Genomic DNA, 19,452 nt, shown 5'->3' on the forward strand with positions numbered 1-19,452 from the left:
CAGTGGTAATTTTTCTTTAGGCTCGCGGCACTGATTGGTCAACTATACCGGTCTTGTGCTTGCGTTTTTCTGATTGGCCTATTTCGATCCACAACTGGGTATATATTTTTCATCGTGTTCTTTCGGACCCTGATTCTGACGTTTTATGCTCTGAGGAGTGTCAGACGAAAAAGCTTTGGTATGTTTTAAAATATCTGCTTTTTTCAAAGCCATTTTCAAATTCTGTACTGCAAAAATATTGTTCACATTTTAAAAGCAAAGGCTTATAAATAAAAATGGCATTTTCTTATTCTTATAATCTTTTGATGGTACAAAACTTTGAAATGGCTTTGAAAAAGCAAAAATTTGAGTATACTAAAGCTTTTCGTCTGACACTCTTCAGAGTATAAAACGTCAGAACATAGATTGAAAACTCTACGCTAGGAAATATAATTTCTTATTCCATACTAGCTCTAATGATCCAAATTAAAATTTTGTACCATACCCTCTACGTTTTTAAGAAAGGTTTTTTTTTAAATATTTTCGCTTTGAGTCTTATATTTGCCCTTACCCTTCTTTTTTTTTAAAAAAAGTGTAATGTTTTGGTCGCATAACTGATAAGTAAATGTTGCTTTTTCTATCTGGCCTTTTGAAAATCATTTCTTTGGATTACTGTTTGATAAATGGATCTACCCTGAAAGTTCTTTCGGTATCAACAACCTTTCATAAAAATTTACAGGGTGGCTAAATGCCCCGGGATTCCTTTAGCCCCCCTCCCCCGTATTTTGCCTTTATGCTTGCAAGATAATAAAACCTCAATTGTCGAAGAAGTTGACATTGGAGGCCTAACATAAATTGACAAAGTAGAACACCAAATCGGTAAATCTGTAACCTAAAATAATGATAGGCCAAGAATATTTATTTCTCCGCAAATTATGAGAATAACCCGCAAAATTTTTACTGTTTTCCATGCTAGAATTTTTGTTCCAACATCGGGAAACTCCTTCGAAGTTACAATGTTGACCCTGGCGAAATATTGCTTTTCACCGCCGTATTCCTTTTGAACACCATCGCAAATCCACAATTTGCAAATTTTCTTTGTTTTTTTTTTGAATGCATGTAGGGCTTGTTAATGTGAAGTGTCGTGGCTTGAGTTAGAAATAATTTAAAAAAAAGACTTTTGATTCTTTTTGTTTTTGATAAATAAGACTCGATTTACACAAAGAACCAGACTTTGACAACCCATGCACAGAATAACGTATAAGGCGATCTTATCTAGAGAATCTTTGATGTTCTAAAAGTATCTATACAAGAGAGGTGCTTTGGTGCAAGAAACCACTGAGCAATGAAATTAAATGAGATAGAAGATCTTGCCAAAATTTTGCTACTTTTTTGTGTGTTTTTTTATTATAATATATTTATGCACAAACTAATCTTTCAGCAAATCAAAATCTAAGCAAAATAAATCTAATTAAGAATCTAATTTCATTGATAACAGTAGACCCGTCGGAACCGGGAGGGCTAGGGAGCTCGAGCCCCCCCCTCCCCAATAATTGTGACACCGTAGTATGTTTCATTTATAACAGTGTACTAAATGAGAAGGAAAACAATGGGCAGCCCCCAAAAATGAATTTCGTTCCGACGGCACTGAACAGGCCTAACAATTAAAGATATGCTTTAACGAAACTGAGCTAGAAAGACAAGTCAGACCATGAAAATTTCGTATATCTTTTGTAGAAATTCTTTAGTTTTATAAATAATTTCTTTAAATCATTTTTCATGGGAACCTCGTATGATGATTGATTTGCCCCTCGACATATGTTTTGTTGCCCCTTTTGTTTATGTATTAAAAGTGCCTGAAAAATTCTAAAAAAAAACCAGAAATGCTCAGTTTTCACTGCCCCCTATTTATTCTTCGCAGAGAAGTGGTCCAATAGTGTGAGCACCTTCTTCTATTCTACCGTTTGTGTCGCCAAGCGTCACTCCAGTAAGAGGCAGTCTTCTCTTCTCTGTGACGTATCCCTCGTCGAATAGCCATTCCTCTCTGTTAGAATCACAGTTGCATTTTTTCCCACCACTGCATGTATTTGTAATGCCACAACTGCATCCTGTTTAGGGCAAAGCAGTTATTTTAAAAACCATTAGTACTAATGACATCAATATACAGATATATATTCTTTCAAAGGGACACAAAATTATCCAAAATTATCTAATTTGGCCGTCGAAGGTGAAGAGATCCCAAGTAACTTATGTAGAAGTCAGATCAATTTTTATTTACACCAATTTAATAAATATATAGATTCATATTCAGTTCAGACCGATTTCTTTCTGGCCAACTTTTTTTCGGATCAATTTGCAACAGTTCAAACCAACCATTTTTTTCAGACCAATATCTATTCAGACCAATTTCTACCCAGGCCAATTTGTATTAAATTCAGACCAATCAATGCTCTGTTGAGGCCCAATTCTTCTTTCTTTTCAGACCATTCTATATGCAGACCAATTTGTATTCTGGCCAATTTTTATTCGAAATAATTTATATTCAGGCCAATTTATATTCTGTTTAGACCAATTCCGTTGAAACTAAAATGGCATCTCTTGTCAAAAAAAGGAGCGATGCTATTGTAAGCGTAGAATCTAGCAAACCTCTACCTACCCAGAGACTAAAGAATCTCTTTCTAGTTTGAAAACTAGGAAATCTCATCTTAACATAGAAAAAAAGAGGCCTTTGTTACCTTTGCGATTAGAAAAGCCCTTCTTAACTTGGGAAATTAAGAAGCTCATTTTACCCTAGCAATTTGAGAAGTTCTTGTGCTATTTTTCTCAGATTCATGCCAGATTCTCTAAGATTTCATTTTCAACTTTGTTCTGTAAAACCTTTTGCATACTTACCACGTTACTCTCATAATAGTTTGTGTTTCTTGAGGATAGAACCCAATTTAATTCATAATTGTGGGAGCTGATGAAATGTAAAGAACATCCCTCGCTACCCTGGGTGCCAGAGCCTCAGAGAGTCAAAGGATGAAGAGCGGGGGAAGGAATTGCGGAATCTCTGGCACAAAGGGTAATCCCTCGCTATTTACTCAACTACGCAGGCTGTACGCAGGCCACACGCATGCCACACGCAAAAGCTAAATTATGGCTTCTGTTTTTATATGTTTACAGTTAAATTTAAAGGGCCTCTACAGCCAAAAAAAATTTTTTTTATTTACTAAAAAGTTAGCATCTGGTTCGTGTATTATGGCAAAGTCGTTGTTCTTGCAAAATTCCAATTAGTTTAGAAGTTATAATGCTTTAAAGTTGCACCTTTCCGAGAAAAAAACGACAAAAGCCGAATCAGTTTGGTGACATTCTGACGTCACAGTGTGCGGCTCTCGTTCGCCATGAATTTCCTATATCTTCCACCGAATCGTGAAGGAGTAATGGTCACGCGTTGATAACTGCATCTAAACTTATAGCAGGAGCTTTTTAGGATCGAAAAATATTAAATGTTTACAATCATTCTAAGTTTGCGGGTCCATGCTGTGTCACGACTTTGCTTTGATCACCTGTGTAGGCCCACAAAGCTACGGCTTCCTGTTCAAGCTCTTCCCTCGCGTATAATTAATCGAAATTGACACTTAAGTTGTTCTCCAGAAACGATGAACAACTAAAGGCTTCAGAATTGATATCTGAAATGCTCAAACTAAAAGCCGGTGGAACAAAACTGAGAGTACCATCAATTTGCGAATCGCCGTCGTTCGATTCGGTTTGAGGCGAGACTAACGAAATACACTGTGACGTCAAAATTGCGTCACAGTGTCACCAAACCGAAAAAATTTTATCGGTTAATTCAATTCAATTCAATTCATTTCAATCGAAATGCAAGAGCTTATATCTCACAAACTGTAAAAAATATCGAAAAACAAATAACGAATTCGTGAGCAGCAGTTTCAACTCCTTTAGATTAGCCAATAAAATGCAAGTGCAAAATTTGGCTGGAAAGGCCCTTTAAGCTTTCCATGCAACAGGCTTTCCAGTACGAAAATGAAAAAGTGAAATTATTTTGTTCACCTGTGCCGTCTGCTGGACCTCCCCCGAAGTAGGTCATCGCTTGTTCGTTTCTGTCAACCAAGTAGCCGTATCCATTTAGACGCATGCCATAACAGTCGAATCTTGTGAACTGCTTGCATGCCTTCGATGATTCTACGTAGGCTATGATGTCATTCAGGTTGTTGTTGTATATAAAACTGCGCCTAGAGTTTGTAAATATTTTTTGAATCTTGGTTAAAATAGTTTTTACTCTGATAGACAGGCTTATTGTAAAATTGCAAATGTGATATTACACTTTTCAACACAACCCAATAAAGAAAACCCGGGACGTCCCCGTAAATCGTGGATGAAGAACATCATGGAATGGACAAAGTTAAACTTTGAGCAGTGAATACATAAGAGGAGCTGAAGATCGTGACTACTGGCGAGGAGTAACGACAAAACATCTTAATTGAAACAGTCACCGAATGATGATGAAATAAAGAAAGGAGACAGGGAACAGATTTGAGACAGCACCTACCAAATCAATAAATCAGGAAAGTCATGAATCAGGGATGGTGCTAGATAAATTGCGGCTGATTTGGTCTTTTCAGCCAGAATTTTTATCGAAACTGTTCACCCTTCCTGTTGGTTTCCACTTTACATAATTCCAATATTTATATGAAGCAACAGAAAAAAGTTTTGTAAATCATATTCTTTAACATCATTCTAAAAATTGAGACGGCGCCAAAAATAAAAAAACAAAATCCTGGATGTCGATGTTGCTTCCATTGGCCTACAACGATAGAAATTGAAGGATTATTGATGCAAACACTGATTTCTCTTACAACTTTTCACCCTGGATACATTTTAACCCGTCTTAGTGGGAACGATCAAAACAGATTAAAAACGGGTCAAAGAAAAGTGCCGTTTCCATTGACTCACTTTCAAACGGATAACTTTTAACCCGGGTATGTTTTAACCCAGGCTAGTGGTAAGGCTGCCTCAGAAAGAGTTATCGCAGACGCAGAGACATTCACGAAACTGTAGAACATAGTGGAACACTATATTAAAGCCGCTTAGGGACAAGGATTCGTATTTAACAAATCTGAAAACAAAATCATCTGCAGCAGTTCCACAGATCCACAATCATTCAATCAGAGAAGAATTAAATTGTGTCAACTTAACAAGGTTATTTTGGCTACAGTGTTAAGATGCAATTACTGCAAGACATGTCCCAAAAACCTGCAGTTGAAATTCGGACGACATACTTGATCGTTTAAAGTCTAAATGGTCCACCGGAAAGCAGCTTCCCATCTCAAAAGATGTCAAAAAGACATCCAACGTGTGAAAAGAAACATTTCTTTACAGCACAAGGATATGAAGATGACCCAGAAGATGAATTTACCCATGAAGAAAATCATGCACCTTCATACCCAGCGCTAAAGACCTGTAGTGCGAATACATCTTGGACAGCCTATAATAGTCCGAAGACATTCTTCCAACTCAGTGCAACAGTCAAATGCAGACGCAGAGAACTTATTGTCCGGTTCAGAGTTGGACCATGACTCTGAACCAGACAATAATGTCTTCCGAGGAAGAAATGACCTAGTGACTACCTTATTCGAACTTCTTTTGCTATTGCGGTTCGCACAAATTCAATTTAAATGATCTAAATACTAATTATTTGGATGAAAAAATGGAAGAAATGCTTTTGCTGATATCCAGCGTCATAATAAAGCAAAGTTATGCTAACGTATCATTTTTTTGCAATAAGATCTTTGATGACGTCATGCAAACATTTTTGATGACGTCATAGTGGATATACTGATGTCGGCAAATCATGCTTAAATATACATCAGTTGAAAGCTTGCAACGAGATAAGTCAAAGTATGTAATTTGCGTCAAAATAACAAATCTAGTAAAGAGCTAGCGATGATTTTGTCTGATTTTTTACCGTTAAATGACGTCATCAGTTACGTGACACCCAGGCATTTTCAAAAAAGTCACCTGGCAGATTATGAAAGCCTGAACTCCCTACTACAAGAATCCGTTGAGAAATTAGACAATAGCTTGAATGTCAGATTGTCGGGCTATATGTCCTGTCTATTCTCGCTGTTCCTATGAAAACGATGCGTTTTCAAATGACTCTGTTTTCGAATGAATATATATTAAAGGCATTGAGTCATGGTAAAATGGATTGGGTATACCCAAAGTGCCAAAATCCACTGAGTCGCGATTTTCATGACTGCAATGCTATTGGTTGACTTGGAACTGGTCACATGATCTCACCTCGTACTGATTGACAAAACAATTTTCATCAATAGCAAGTTGTCAACAACGGATGCAAATATCACATGAAACAGCAGCGATCACGCCGAAACCAAATGACCCCCTATAGAGAAGGCCTATTTACCATGACTCAATGTCTTTAAGCAGCGTTTTTGAATGACTTTTTGGTATCAAATGTCTCCGTTCTCGAGCGTATTCATGGGAATGCAAAATCAAAAACGGTTCATTCAACTTTTTCTCATACGAAAGCGGAGTAACGGGAACAGGGCCTAAAATTTTCCCTTCCATTTGTAAGCAGTAATATTCGACCTTAAATGGCAATGGAAATGTCCAGTGGCGGCTCGTGGGGTAAATTTTTGGTGGGGCTGATGACGTAATATTCGAAATCTAAAGCCATAGACACGGAACGCCAAGAATGATAAAAATCCTTTCCATTCTTTACTACCTCTAATCAACAAGGCTGTCATCATTTTGAAAGTTTCGATTGAAAAAAAACAAGTGCCACTATTAATCATGTATAATTTTTTAATAAGCAAAGTAATAAACTATGTGATATGTTGGTGTGCTCAACTTTATTCATTCAAATCCGCTGGACCGTTTCTCTCTTAACAAAAAAGGGAGTTCTAGGGGGATGTCCATAATATCATAGACAACTTGAATATGGCCAACCCGTAGAGGATATCCTTTCCATTGCATATCATGGCAATTAAAAAAATTTTAAAGAACAAAAAGTTCAAACTGTTAATTGATTAATTTTCATATGCTGTGAAGCTAAAATTGTTCCAGTTGAAAGCCTGCATTGGAAATATGCTTTATGCCATTAGAAGGCCTACGGCCTAGCCTTCCCATTATGAGCTTATTTGAAGATCGGCAAAATTAATTTTGATAAAGATATAACTTGTATGCTTTATTTCAAAATTTTAAGGCTGATAATTCGAGTCATTGAATACACGCCACTCTGCTGCGTTCCACTTCAAGATCAACATCGCCTATCAAATCACAAATACAAAAATTCAGCTACCGTTGAATTGAATTATTTGGAGCTAGTTTCAACTAGTCCCAAAGGAATGCAGATTCGAACAGAATTGGCCAATCAGAAGGCAGTCATCAATTGAATAGTAGAGTCATGAGAGGCACTTGATTGGTGCATTCTCTGCTAGTTTGGGGCTAGCCCCAAAAGCTCGGGAGATGGTTTCTGATACGCGTGTTTGTTCAGTTTTCGAAAGAACCGCGGGCAGTGGGACCTAAACAAACTAGAGAATGGACAAACAGTGAAACTCGAAACAATGAAATTAGTGAACAGTGCTAAATTAATAATGGACGTTGATTTTATTTACGTTTTTAAATCTAAAACTTATTTTTGGAAATCTTTGGTGGGACTGAGCCCCACTAGCCCCAATACACGAGCCGCCACTGGAAATGTCTGCAAGTTATGGCAAATCAAGCCCTCTATAATTCAATGGGCTTTTCTTTACAAGAACCAGACCAGTTTTTCAGCTGAAGCTCAATGTCCCTTTTTTTGATAATTTGATGCTTAAGTGTTCTTATTGCTGTTCTTATTTCAACAATTATTTCATTCGCAAACAACGAATTGCTTTTTAGACAAATAAATAACCGTTTTGCATGAGACTTCTAGTAGAAGGTTGATTACCTCTTTACATGAAGTACTTAACATCTTAATTCCACAGCGTGCTTTTGTAGAAAGTGCAATATGGCAGAATTCGTTTTTAAGTGAATATGTTCTGTGTCATTTTCGCATGTCTGTAACAATCTTCCGAGTAACTCCAAAATTTTTATAGAAAAAGCGCTAGCGTCATACAGTATTTTCAAAGCACCTACCGGCAGGGCCGCCGGGAAAGGGGGGAAGGTGCCTCAAGGCCTCGGGGTCTTGGAGGCCGGAGTAATTAAGTCAATTTTGAGAATGAAATTAATGAAAAATAACAAAAAAAGCCTAAATTTAGTGAAATATTTTAAACGATTGCAAGAAAATGACTGGATATAATATTCTGAGATGTATTTTAAGCAAATATGAATGGCGTGGTCGCGAAATTTTTCTTCTCGCCTCGCTCGCAGAAGGCCTTCTGCCTCCACTCGGCGGCCCTGCTTTCCAAGTAATCATTGTATCTTACTTTCTAAGAATTTGCTGCTATTTCCCTTTCTTACCTATACGAAGCCTCGGTTCCATACCCTTTTACTCGAATACGTTGCTCACTGTCGTGACCAAACGATGCGTAGATCGCTCCATCTTTCCTTATGCAGGTGACATTTGTTAATGTGGTAGAATTGTCGAGCTTAAGCATGAATTTGTTTTCAGTTGTTCCTGTTGACAAAGCTTCTTTGCAGGATCCAAACGGTCCTTTTGACGAAGCTCCTTTGTTGGACCCAGCTGGTCCTTGGTCTCTGACTTAAAATTAAATTGTAAATAATTAATAATTAGCATAATTAAGATAATCAAAATAATTGAAATACTTAACATAATTAAAATAATTTGAATAATTAAAATAAACTTTAAGGAGATTGCTAAAAGATTGGAGATATCTACGCTTTGAGTTTGAATTTTAATATAATGCATGCATTATATTACCAGCAACTACTGTTTCTAATGTTGTAAGAAAAAGGTTGTCGGCGAACTGCTAGGATCATGAAAGTGAATTTAAAAAGACCATCTTCCAACGCATGTCTTTTCTATAAATGACTTATTAATATAATGTTCCTTACAAAGAAACTTGAAAATATGTGTGAAGTCAATTTTGTAATTTTTCTTTTGCAGTTTTTGGCAGCCCTTAAACGGGATAGGCTCCAACAGGACTTTCAAGGTATATTGCTTGCTGCTTTATTGTTAGCTGATTAAGAATCGTGTAAAAGTTTTAACAATTGCTGAAACAGAATTGCTTATTATTATGTGTCACGTAGAGTTCACAATTTTGTTTCGCAGCTAACAAGTCGCTAGCTTCTCGAAAAGCAACACACACAGTGTTGAAAAATTAACAACTCCTTTTGGCACAGTAAAATTGGCTTACATCCTCTCGACCACGACCGGTTGACCAATCAAATTGCGCACAGAGAAAAACATCTTAACAGTTTCCGCCTTTCTCAAATCGGCAAAATTCTAGAGCGTCATGCAGTGGTTTCACGTGAGCCGCAGTTATTATTGGATTCGCTGTGCTTATGCATGTCAAATACCTTTAATAACAAGGTTATAATAGTGGATATTTTAGGTGATATCCACTATCAAAGTGTTATGATGATTATTATTTTCATATGCTTGACTTTTCCTTTTATTCTTTCATTACCAAAGATTCAATCCCGACATGTAAAGATCTGAACAGTTGGTTTGTAAAGGTGAGTTCATTCATAATTTTTAATTATGTGGATTAAACACTTTTAAGGTTTAAAAATTGCGATATTTCAATTTTCCCTCTTCCCCCCTTACTCTCCCCTTATTATTTAAAGGGTAATGTGGGGGATCAAGTGAATGACCCTGCGCTGTACAAACGCCTCGTCCTTCTAATAGAGACGAAACTCCAGAAAGGTTCCCGGTTCCTTGTTAAAATTGTATTAAAAGACAAAAGCGAAAAAGCACTGCGAATGTTCTATTTATTTACTTATGAAAAGACTCCTTGGTACTGCGAACTTTACATTAAAACAACATATTCCATGAGTGAGATTATTTCTAGTGTAGCGTTCATCTTGCGAGTCGTGTCTCTCCTTGACTGCTTTTTCTTAGATGAGTTGAATTGCATGTGATCAATCACATGACCAATCAATTTCCTTCAAAGGGTTTGAAAGGGAAAATTTAAAGCTTTTATAATTAACGATCGAGTACAACGGCAGTTTTTCATAAATTTATCAAAGAATAAATTGTTCAAAAAGAACTTGGGCTATCTTTCAGCACATTTTACACGTTTATTTATTGTGGGTAGTGGTAGAAACGTCCAAAATAGGCCTAAATCTAGCTGCGAAACACGTTTGTTATCATGCATTCATTTTTTTATAAGAAACTGGCTATAAGAAACGAGTACTGGACAGTCAGAAACTTCAGTACTCAAAGCAAAACAAATTAAGAAACTATTAAGTCATGATAAAAATGAGAACAACGAAATTTTGTAAAATCCAAGAACAAGATTGCCCTGCCCTGTTGGCCTAGAAATTAATACACAAGGTATAAAAATATACTCCCCACATCTAAATATAGCGTCAGAACGGAAGCAAATCTCTTGACGTTAAAATAGGTCACGAACATTTCATAACATCATTCATGACATCTTAATTAAGAAACTCTTAAGAAACAATGAGTATTAAAATTTCCTGAACATTTAGAAACTGGAGTACTCAACATCGACCTTTGTTTATTTTAAAAAAATGAGTCTTTTCTTGAATTCTGATTGGCTAATGGAATGGGGTATGGATAAAAGTGGCTTATGCCATCAGTCATTCAATATTAGCCAATCAATAAGCGTGTGAGTGGAATCGGCCAATCAATAAGCGTGTGAGTAGAATCAGCCAATCAATAAGCGTGTGAGTGGAATCAGCCAATCAATGACCTAATCTTGCTGACTGAATGGTCAATTTTTGGTTGAAAAACGTCTTCGCCTTTTAAAACCAATGACACTTCCTTCAAACTTTATGACTAGGCATATAATATTGAAGTTTGAAAAGTTTTTAAAAAAATGTGAATTTTGAAAAAAATAAAAGAGCGAACGAAATCATGAAAAAATAGCCTAGATATCTAAAGTCCGTTAAATTAATGCGATCTTCACTGGTATGAACAAACGAAGCTATGACTCTGCCTTCATCTGCCTTGCATCTAACTATCACAGATGAAAACATATTTATGTGTTTGATCCGATCCTCGCTCTCGTTGATATGCCATGGCAAAGCATGATTTATATTCACCTTGGACTTAAAAAAGACATAAGTTCACTGGGAACTGTCGATAATTAAATTGTTAAAATTTTTGCAATAAAAAATGTACGCTATCTAATTTTATTCAAACGATTAATTAAACAAGAGTTGTCAATTTGGAATCTTTTTTCTCGATTTAGATGTGTTCATCAATGTTGATCAAGCATTTCGTTTATCAAGGTTTAAAGCCAACTTTAAATTTGTAGATTTATTGAAGCAAAGGCTGAGACACTGGGGCGGGGGGCCTTGGCTCCCCAAAAAAACTTAGGTTGCATTAATAAAAAGCTTTTTTTTGTGAAATATGGCTGTTGTTACACTGATTTATCAGGGCTGCCCCCCCTCCCCCTAAGCAAAAAGTTGTATCTCGATTTCTTTATTGAAAGAAAAATAACTATGTCATTCTAATACTATAGCACTTTTCGTCCGACACTCATCAGATTATTAACGTACAATAATGTCCAAATACAAGCAGAGATTTGTAAGTATAAACTTACCCTTTCTCCATATAATTCCATTCGTTTTTGCCGTCTTAGCTGCCACATCAACATTATCGACGAGCTTAAAATATTTTGTGTCAATGTTATATTGTACTTGCTCACAGCTTTTATCTCTATCGCAGGCAAGTAGACCTTCTGTGACAGAAAAGCTTTCATCACTATTTTCTCCATTTTCCAAAATGAAGAAACTTGCTGAAACCGTAACAATGACTGCAAAAGTCTTCAAAAGACAAGCTAAAAGCACGTTTAAAATCATTCTCGGTATTTTGTGATTCAACACAACGAAAATGTCTGAATGTCTGATTAATGATAATTTTAATAAAACCATGTTTATACAGGTAAACATGGTAGTTTGATATCCGCAAAATAATTAGGCCGATAGTTTGATTTTTGTTGCAAACATTGAGATATTCTTCAAACAATTCTTTCACAAATATTTGATTTTGTGGCTAAAAAACCCTGTTATCCACATCTTAGTCGTTAATTCATGAATGCATCTTCAATCGTTTTAAATTTTTATGCAAACATTTATGTCTGGATCCGTTGTCCATTTCCAAATATTAAAGAGCATTTTATACTATCTCTTTGTATGGCCAGGAAGATCTTTTCTATTGCAATAATCTTCCGCATGTCTACAGGAATTGAATGCGTTATTTTGATACGTTACGTTAATTCAATACCAAATAAACTGGTTCGAAACAAAGTTTTGATTATCTTTCCGTTTTACAATCTGGTTATGGTTAAGGCTTTATTTAATTCTAGAGCAGGTAACCACTGTACTAATTGAAAATGTAAGGATATCTCTGCTTGGTGCAGTTAAACATAAAGCCAAGGTTTTGCTCCTTATAGTCTTGTAATATTGAATCATTTTAAACGAGCTATATAATCAACTTAATGATGATGCTTCTTGATGGATCTCAATGCCGTGTAAACGGAGCTGTGCTTGTTTCGTGAGTAGAGAAAGGCGATTGTAAGATTATCCGGTATATAACAACGGAAGAACACCCTTACTCGAACTTCAATACACCATTTTGTATTTTCACGCATAACATAACATAACCAAACGGGCGCATGCCCAACATAACATAAATACGAGGCTAATAACGTCACAGCGAACTTAAGTTGTGCCAGGCTCAAATAACACTAAATGAAATGTTTATTATAGGAATACTTCCCACTTAATCTTGATCATTTTCTCTTTGCTACTGTTCTTGATGTAATGATAGAGAAGAATTTTATGAAAACAAAACATGTTGAATGCATTGGCTATAGTGCTGCACTTTTGTGGCGTGGGACTCAATTGCATTTAGAGAAGCAAAATGTGAAACTAAAGTATACTTCACATTGAATTTATCAGGACAATGTCGTAAGCATTTTGCAGCAACCCTGTCAAGGTCATTAAATCATTCTGTACAATAGCCTGGCCGATTAAAGAATAGTTATAAAAGAACAAGAGCTGTATCTGTTGTGAGCTGATTTTATTTGAAATTTCCAGCCAAAAGATCTTCTTTATTTGTTCAATTGATTACAAAAGTTTATACAGGCGAGGGGGACTATAGTCACCCATCGAGGGAATTTGCAAAACCAACTCTGTTATCGATATTAAAAAAATCGATATTATACCGAGAAATTTGGCGTCGGGATGCCTCCTTTCTCCAAAGTCATTGTGATGGTGTCTGGAACTAGGGTTTCCAATATTGGTCTTTTCCTAGTTAAATTGCCTGGAAATTTTGTTTTTGGCATACTACTTAAATTTGGCCTTTTTGGCCTTTTGGCCTTCTTCAACAGAAGTTCTAAATTGAAAGAGAAAATTACTATATTAATGGAGTAATCAGAAGTTAGTGTTTTACCCAAGTGTCAAATATTATCATGTAACCTAACTACTAGCAAAGAATTTTTTGAAGAAGAAGTAAGCTTGTGTGAGTAAAGAAGTGATTTAAAAGGCGCATGCGTAGAGAAAGGAACAGCCCTTTGCAACAATTTTTGAGAATTTTTTTGATTTGTCCTTTTTATGTGATAACTGGCCTTAGTTGCTCACCCATCTGGCCTTCGTTTGTTAATCCAATCTGGTAACACTGTCTGGCACAAAAGTCTTTTTTCTTAACTACCCATGTATGGTATTTATCAAACCCTTATAAATTGTATTGTCAGCTTTCTCTCTGACAGTTCAATAGCCATTATCGTTGACTTATTCCTCGCAAGTTGCCACTCAATAAATGCTAGTCTTCCACAGCATTCTTTCATATCTCCTGTTTTATTAATTTTATTGATAAATGACCTACCAACTTCCACTGTTATATTCTTCATTATTTTGCTGATGACACTTATCTGAGCTCTCATTTCTTCTCGATTCTCAAAATAATTCTGTTATCAACCTCCCTTCAAGGAAATATTTCAGTTCACTTCTCACGGATGACATGGCAAAAATAGAGGAGGTGGATAGATAAATTCTCATTAGGTTTTTTCAAACTGGAACCATACAAGTTGTCATTTCACGCACTTGTAACAATGACTTTCCTCCTGTCTTCATGGATGGTACTAATTTTGACATTTCTACTTCTTCGTTACAGTTAGGCCTTTCTGGTTCATGCAACCTTGATTAGAAATAAATATTTCTTCCAATGATTAAGATCTATCTTGGGTTTCTTTCTAAAGCATGTGGATTCTTCTCTGCATCACACCTCTTAACAATTTATATGTCCTAAATTCATCCTTCACAAAATACTGCTCTTACATTTTTATCTATTTTTCAAAGACTTTCATATTACCTGGAATTTTTATTTAACTACAAAATATAAAATAAAAACAGTAAAACTATGGTATTTGCGACGTTTGAAATTTAAATCAGTCCTCTAGATTTAGTTAGTCAAAAGTTATTAAGAGAAAACTGAGAGGGTAGTTTGCGTGCGAAACTACAGAGCGAGTCGTCAGGCCTATATAAATCATAACATTGTTGCTAAGGAAATGAATCTTGATGTACCTTTAGAAAAAGTGATTTTTTGGTCAAATAAAAGTAAGGCGAAATGTGGGTGTGACAAGAGGGTTCAGTAGTTTTTCGATGTTCTAGAACCAAAAGCTCAATACATCCCAAAGCTTATTTTGAAATGAAAAAGTCTAGATAACCACCTTAATCAAGTTTATTCAAATCTACAAGCAGCTCAACTAGAATTTTACCCATAGACATCTGATATGCGAGATTTTGCAAAACCGGCTAGCTTTGAGATAAATTAAAGTCTGTTTTGTGTTGAGTAATGAATTTCCATATATTTGATTACATTGTATCACGTATAGGTAAAATATGGTCAGATTATGAGATTCTAAAATTTATAAGGTCAGCCAAAAATACAAGTTCTGGCCCATATTACAATTTGTTCAATCTTTAAACAAAGTTCGATAGTCAATGGCACAACTACAAACGTTTATCAAAACCCAATTTGTTTTGTTCCTATGTAGTGTATTTTGCTCTTTAGCTTTCACTGCTCTTCACAGATCAGTTTACCAATAGTGTGCGCTCCTTGCTCCTTTGTTTCACCTGTGTCCCCGAGTCTCACTTGAGTAAGTGGCAGGCTCGCTTTATCTGTGACGTAACCCTCATCAAAACGCCATGTTAGATCATTGGCATCACAGTTGCAAAGATCGTACCTCTTTGCGCAATCATTTGTTATCCCACATTGGCAACCTGTATGGAAAGTATTTAAAAATAGCTACGTTTATCTCGTATATGTGTTACAAATTTGAAATTACTTGTGGCCCGGTTCGAGTGGAAATCAATCGGCTTTGAAACAAAATAATAAGCACGCAAAACACATATTTTTCCAACTCAAACCTTCATAAAATCCAAAAGCTCTTTACAACTGCTTAAATGGTTTGAACTGTTTCTCGCTATAACTAAAATTGAGTGTCCTATTCCGGGGACAAGTCTGTTCTTGTAAGATGGTTAAAAGGGGGTCTTCGAAGAGTTGCTCAAATATATTATTTCTACACAACTATCTCTACACCACCAACTTCTAAACTACGAACTTCTACACTGACTGACTCACTGACTCACTGACTGACTGACTGACTCATTGACTGACTCACTCACTCACTCACTTACTCAGTCACTCACTCACTCACTCACTCACTCACTCACTCACTCACTCACTCACTCACTCACTCACTCACTCACTCACTCACTCACTCACTCACTCACTCACTCACTCACTTACTCAGTCACTCACACACTCACTCACTCACTCACTCACTCACTCACTCACTCACTCACTCACTCACTCACTCACTCACTCACTCACTCACTCACTCACTCACTCACTCACTCACTCACTCACTCACTCACTCACTCACTTACTCACTCACTCACTCACTCACTCACTCACTCACTCACTCACTCACTCACTCACTTACTCAGTCACTCACTCACTCACTCACTTACTCACTCACTCACTCACTCACTTACTCAGTCACTCACTCACTCACTCACTCACTCACTCACTCACTCACTCACTCACTCACTCACTCACTCACTCACTCACTCACTCACTCACTCACTCACTCACTCACTCACTCACTTACTCAGTCACTCACTCACTCACTCACTTACTCACTCACTTACTCACTCACTCACTCACTCACTCACTCACTCACTCACTCACTCACTCACTCACTCACTCACTCACTCACTCACTCACTCACTCACTCACTCACTCACTCACTCACTCACTCACTCACTCACTCACTCACTCACTCACTTACTCAGTCACTCACACACTCACTCACTCACTCACTCACTCACTCACTCACTCACTCACTCACTCACTCACTCACTCACTCACTCACTTACTCAGTCACTCACTCACTCACACACTCACTCACTCACTCACTCACTCACTCACTCACTCACTCACTCACTCACTCACTCACAAATGAAGCCGCCATATGACCGAGCGACCTATGGAGCGAAGAATAAACAATATATTGAAATGTTTTTCAAATCCGTTTGTCTCTAATCGCCCTATATAGCAAACAAATAAATATCTAAGTTGAACTGCACATTTAAACGAATAATAAGCCAAGTATTTACCGTGGCCTTTCACCGGTCCACCTCCAATATACGCCATTTGGTTCCCACGTCTGTCAATCAAGTAGCCAACGTCGGTTATCTGCATGTGATAGCAGTCGATTCTTGTGAACTGTTTGCAAGCAGATGACGAGTCAACGAAAGCGATGATGTCCTCTAGTTTAGATTTGTACTTTATTTCATGCCTTAAAAAAGTTCAATGTGAAGCATTAAATTATTTCTCTTAAAAAGTGCAGTTACCTTTGTAACTAAAGTATTCCACATGAGGACAATTAATTAATTCTTAACAACCAAAAAATCTTAATCTTTAACCAAAATAATTCTTATAATGGATTTTGCAACTTTAAAAGTCCTTCTGTGGCATGATATTATCGAACTCTGTTTAGGTATGTTTGTAACAAGATTTCTACATTAACCTATACAATAAAACTTATACAGTTCGCTTTAAGTTGCCTGATGATGGCATGAAACGTGAAACTCAGAGTAGCAGCTTAGAACCGTCCAGTTCTCTATATCAAAGTATCTAGCACGGCCTTTACGGTGTCTAGCACTCTATGCAAAACTGGTAAATAGTACTCTTTATAGCTATCTAAAAAGTACCTTTATATGTGTTAAAAAATTTGTATTAACCTAATTTGTGAAAACCATAACCATGCTGCATGACATTTGATTTTTTACTGGCAAACTTCAATAGTCATCCAAACTTACCCTTTCTCTTCGAAATTTCCAAAGGCCCTGTGCTTTGGTAGTAAAGAGGTGATATTGCAAACTGGACCAAGTAGGTAAAAATAGCGTGACGTTCGCATAAAAATTTTAGTGTAAGCAAAAGTTAAAAGCAAACGACAGATGTAAAAGTGGCTTAAAGGCAATCTGTCACGACGTTGATTGGTTATAAGAACAAAGGGATTTCTATTGTTCCCAGTCCCCCTTTATTTATCGCATTGTAAAAAATATAGCGGAGCGCTGGAATCGTGTTTAGGCTATCGTTCCAACTATTGTTCTCGTTAACCAATCCACAACGAGACAGATTGCCTTCAAGCCATCTGCCATTTGACATTAGCTAATCAATGACCCAATCTTGCTCATTGATTGGTCAATTTTTGATTGAAAGATGTTTTAAGCTTTTCTAGTATCTGTCGATCGCCTTTAATCACCAATGACATTTTTTCAAAGTTAAAGAGCATACAATTTTGAAATGTTAAACGTTGAAAAATTTTGCATAAATCTTAACAAGTTCTCTGAAATTTAAAAAAAAATTTGAAACTTAAAAATTTTAAATAAAAAATCAAGTTCTAAAAATATCCCAAAAATGTTGAATTTGAAAATCTTTTAAAAATTCCCAAACAATCTTTGAAACATAGAATTTATCAATAACTGGCACACTCTTTTGCCCCATGGTGTACTTACCGGTACGAGCCTGGAGCTTCAAAGCCATTTAGTTTAATGCAATCTTCACTGTTGTGATCAAATGAAGCTGTGATTCTGCCTTCATTTCTTTTACATCTAACTATTGCAGGTGAAAACATATTTATGTGTTTGATCCGATATTCGCTCTCGTTGATATGCAATGGCAAAGCATCTTTGCATGATTTATATGCACCTTGGACTTAAAAAGACACAAGTTTACTAACAATTGTCGTTCACCGAGAAGTGAACTGTCGTTCACCGAGAAGTGAACTGTCGTTCACCGAGAAGTGAACTGTCGTTCACCGAGAAGTGAACTGTCGTTCACCGAAAAGTGAACTGTCGTTCACCGAGAAGTGAGCTATCGTTCACCGAAAAGTGAACTGTCGTTTACCGAGAACTGAACTGTCGTTCACCGAAAAGTGAACTATCGTTCACCAAGAACTGAACTGTCGTTCACTAAGAACAGCTGCCATAGTTTCATAAACTTACTAAAAACTGTCGATAATTGTATTGTTTAAATTTTTGCATCAAAAAAAGTACGCCATCTAATTTTATTCAAACGAATAATTAAACAAGGTTGTCGATAAAAAATCTTTTTTCGTCTATTCAGATGTGTTCATCAATCTTGATAAAGCTTTTCATTTATCATGGTTTAAAGCCAACTTTAACTTCGTTGATCAATTCAAGTATAATTGTTTTCAATCGTTTTTGACTGCACAAATCCTTACCTTTTGTCCAGCTAATTCCATTCGTTTTTGCCGTCTTAGCTGCCACATCAACATTATCGACGAGCTTAAAATCTTTTGTGTCAATGTTATATTGTACTTGCTCACAGCTTTTATCTCTATCGCAGGCAAGTAGACCTTCTGTGACAGAAAACCTTTCATCACTATTTTCTCCATTCTCCAAAATAAAGAAACTTGCTGAAACCGCAACACTGACTGCAAAGGTCTTCAAAAGGAAAGCTAAAAACACGTTTAATATCATTCTCGGTTTTTGTGATTCAGTGCAACAATGAGGCTCTGTGATCTACTACCTACCACTCATTGATTAGGCCGTTGGTTTGATATTTGTTGCAAATATTTAGATATTCTTCAAGCAGTTTTTTTACAAATATTTGATTTTGAGGCTAAAAAACCTGTTGTTCTCCTGTTATTCGTTATTGCATCAATGCATTTTCAGTCGTTTTCAATTTTATGCAAACATGATTGCCTGGGTCTGTTGTTCACTTGCCAATTTTAAAGTGCAATTGATACGATCTCTTTGTATGATCAGCAATATCTT

The 19,452-nt window shown here is 36.4% G+C and overlaps 2 protein-coding genes and 1 long non-coding RNA gene across 4 annotated transcripts in view; 1 reads left to right on the forward strand and 2 right to left on the reverse strand.

Annotated features, from left to right (window-relative positions):
* LOC135688581 (uncharacterized) overlaps positions 1-19,452 on the forward strand; it is an 81,664-nt gene that overhangs the window by 47,727 nt on the left and 14,485 nt on the right. The window contains exons 4-5 of one of the 2 annotated variants that reach the window (XR_016144938.1): positions 9,053-9,098; positions 9,581-9,624. This is a non-coding gene — a long non-coding RNA (uncharacterized LOC135688581). Of the gene's footprint in view, positions 1-9,052; positions 9,100-9,580; positions 9,625-19,452 lie in introns of those variants that run through there. The other variant, XR_016144939.1, reaches the window with a different exon arrangement.
* On the reverse strand, positions 345-12,160 carry LOC135688562 (contactin-associated protein-like 5). The gene is made up of 4 exons (XM_065205472.2): positions 11,682-12,160; positions 8,446-8,686; positions 4,033-4,214; positions 345-2,087 (listed from the first exon to the last, which is right to left on the reverse strand). The coding sequence occupies exons 1-4, from the start codon at positions 12,028-12,030 to the stop codon at positions 1,888-1,890; spliced, it is 972 nt and encodes a 323-aa protein (XP_065061544.2). The 5' UTR covers positions 12,031-12,160; the 3' UTR covers positions 345-1,887.
* Positions 14,911-19,447, reverse strand: LOC135688568 (neurexin-4-like). The gene is made up of 4 exons (XM_065205477.2): positions 18,897-19,447; positions 18,169-18,367; positions 16,765-16,946; positions 14,911-15,363 (listed from the first exon to the last, which is right to left on the reverse strand). Exons 1-4 carry the CDS (start codon positions 19,153-19,155, stop codon positions 15,158-15,160), a joined length of 846 nt encoding a protein of 281 aa, XP_065061549.2. The 5' UTR covers positions 19,156-19,447; the 3' UTR covers positions 14,911-15,157.

The sequence above is a fragment of the Rhopilema esculentum genome, chromosome 19 (assembly GCF_057945365.1).
Source record: "Rhopilema esculentum isolate cy_ngs chromosome 19, ASM5794536v1, whole genome shotgun sequence".
Classification (NCBI taxonomy): Eukaryota; Metazoa; Cnidaria; class Scyphozoa; order Rhizostomeae; family Rhizostomatidae; genus Rhopilema; species Rhopilema esculentum.

Bases quoted from the DNA above. Each gene is read 5' to 3' on its own strand.
- LOC135688562 (XM_065205472.2), bottom strand. From the start codon at position 12,030: ATGTTTACCTGTATAAACATGGTTTTATTAAAATTATCATTAATCAGA. The intron at 4,215-8,445 runs GTAAGAAAGGGA...TACAAACTCTAG, and splicing joins GGAACCGAGGCTTCGTATAG to GCGCAGTTTTATATACAACA. The intron at 2,088-4,032 runs GTGAACAAAATA...TGCCCTAAACAG, and splicing joins AGGTCCAGCAGACGGCACAG to GATGCAGTTGTGGCATTACA.
- LOC135688568 (XM_065205477.2), bottom strand. From the start codon at position 19,155: ATGATATTAAACGTGTTTTTAGCTTTCCTTTTGAAGACCTTTGCAGTC. The intron at 16,947-18,168 runs GTAAGTACACCA...AACTTTTTTAAG, and splicing joins GAAGCTCCAGGCTCGTACCG to GCATGAAATAAAGTACAAAT. The intron at 15,364-16,764 runs GTAAATACTTGG...CTTTCCATACAG, and splicing joins TGGACCGGTGAAAGGCCACG to GTTGCCAATGTGGGATAACA.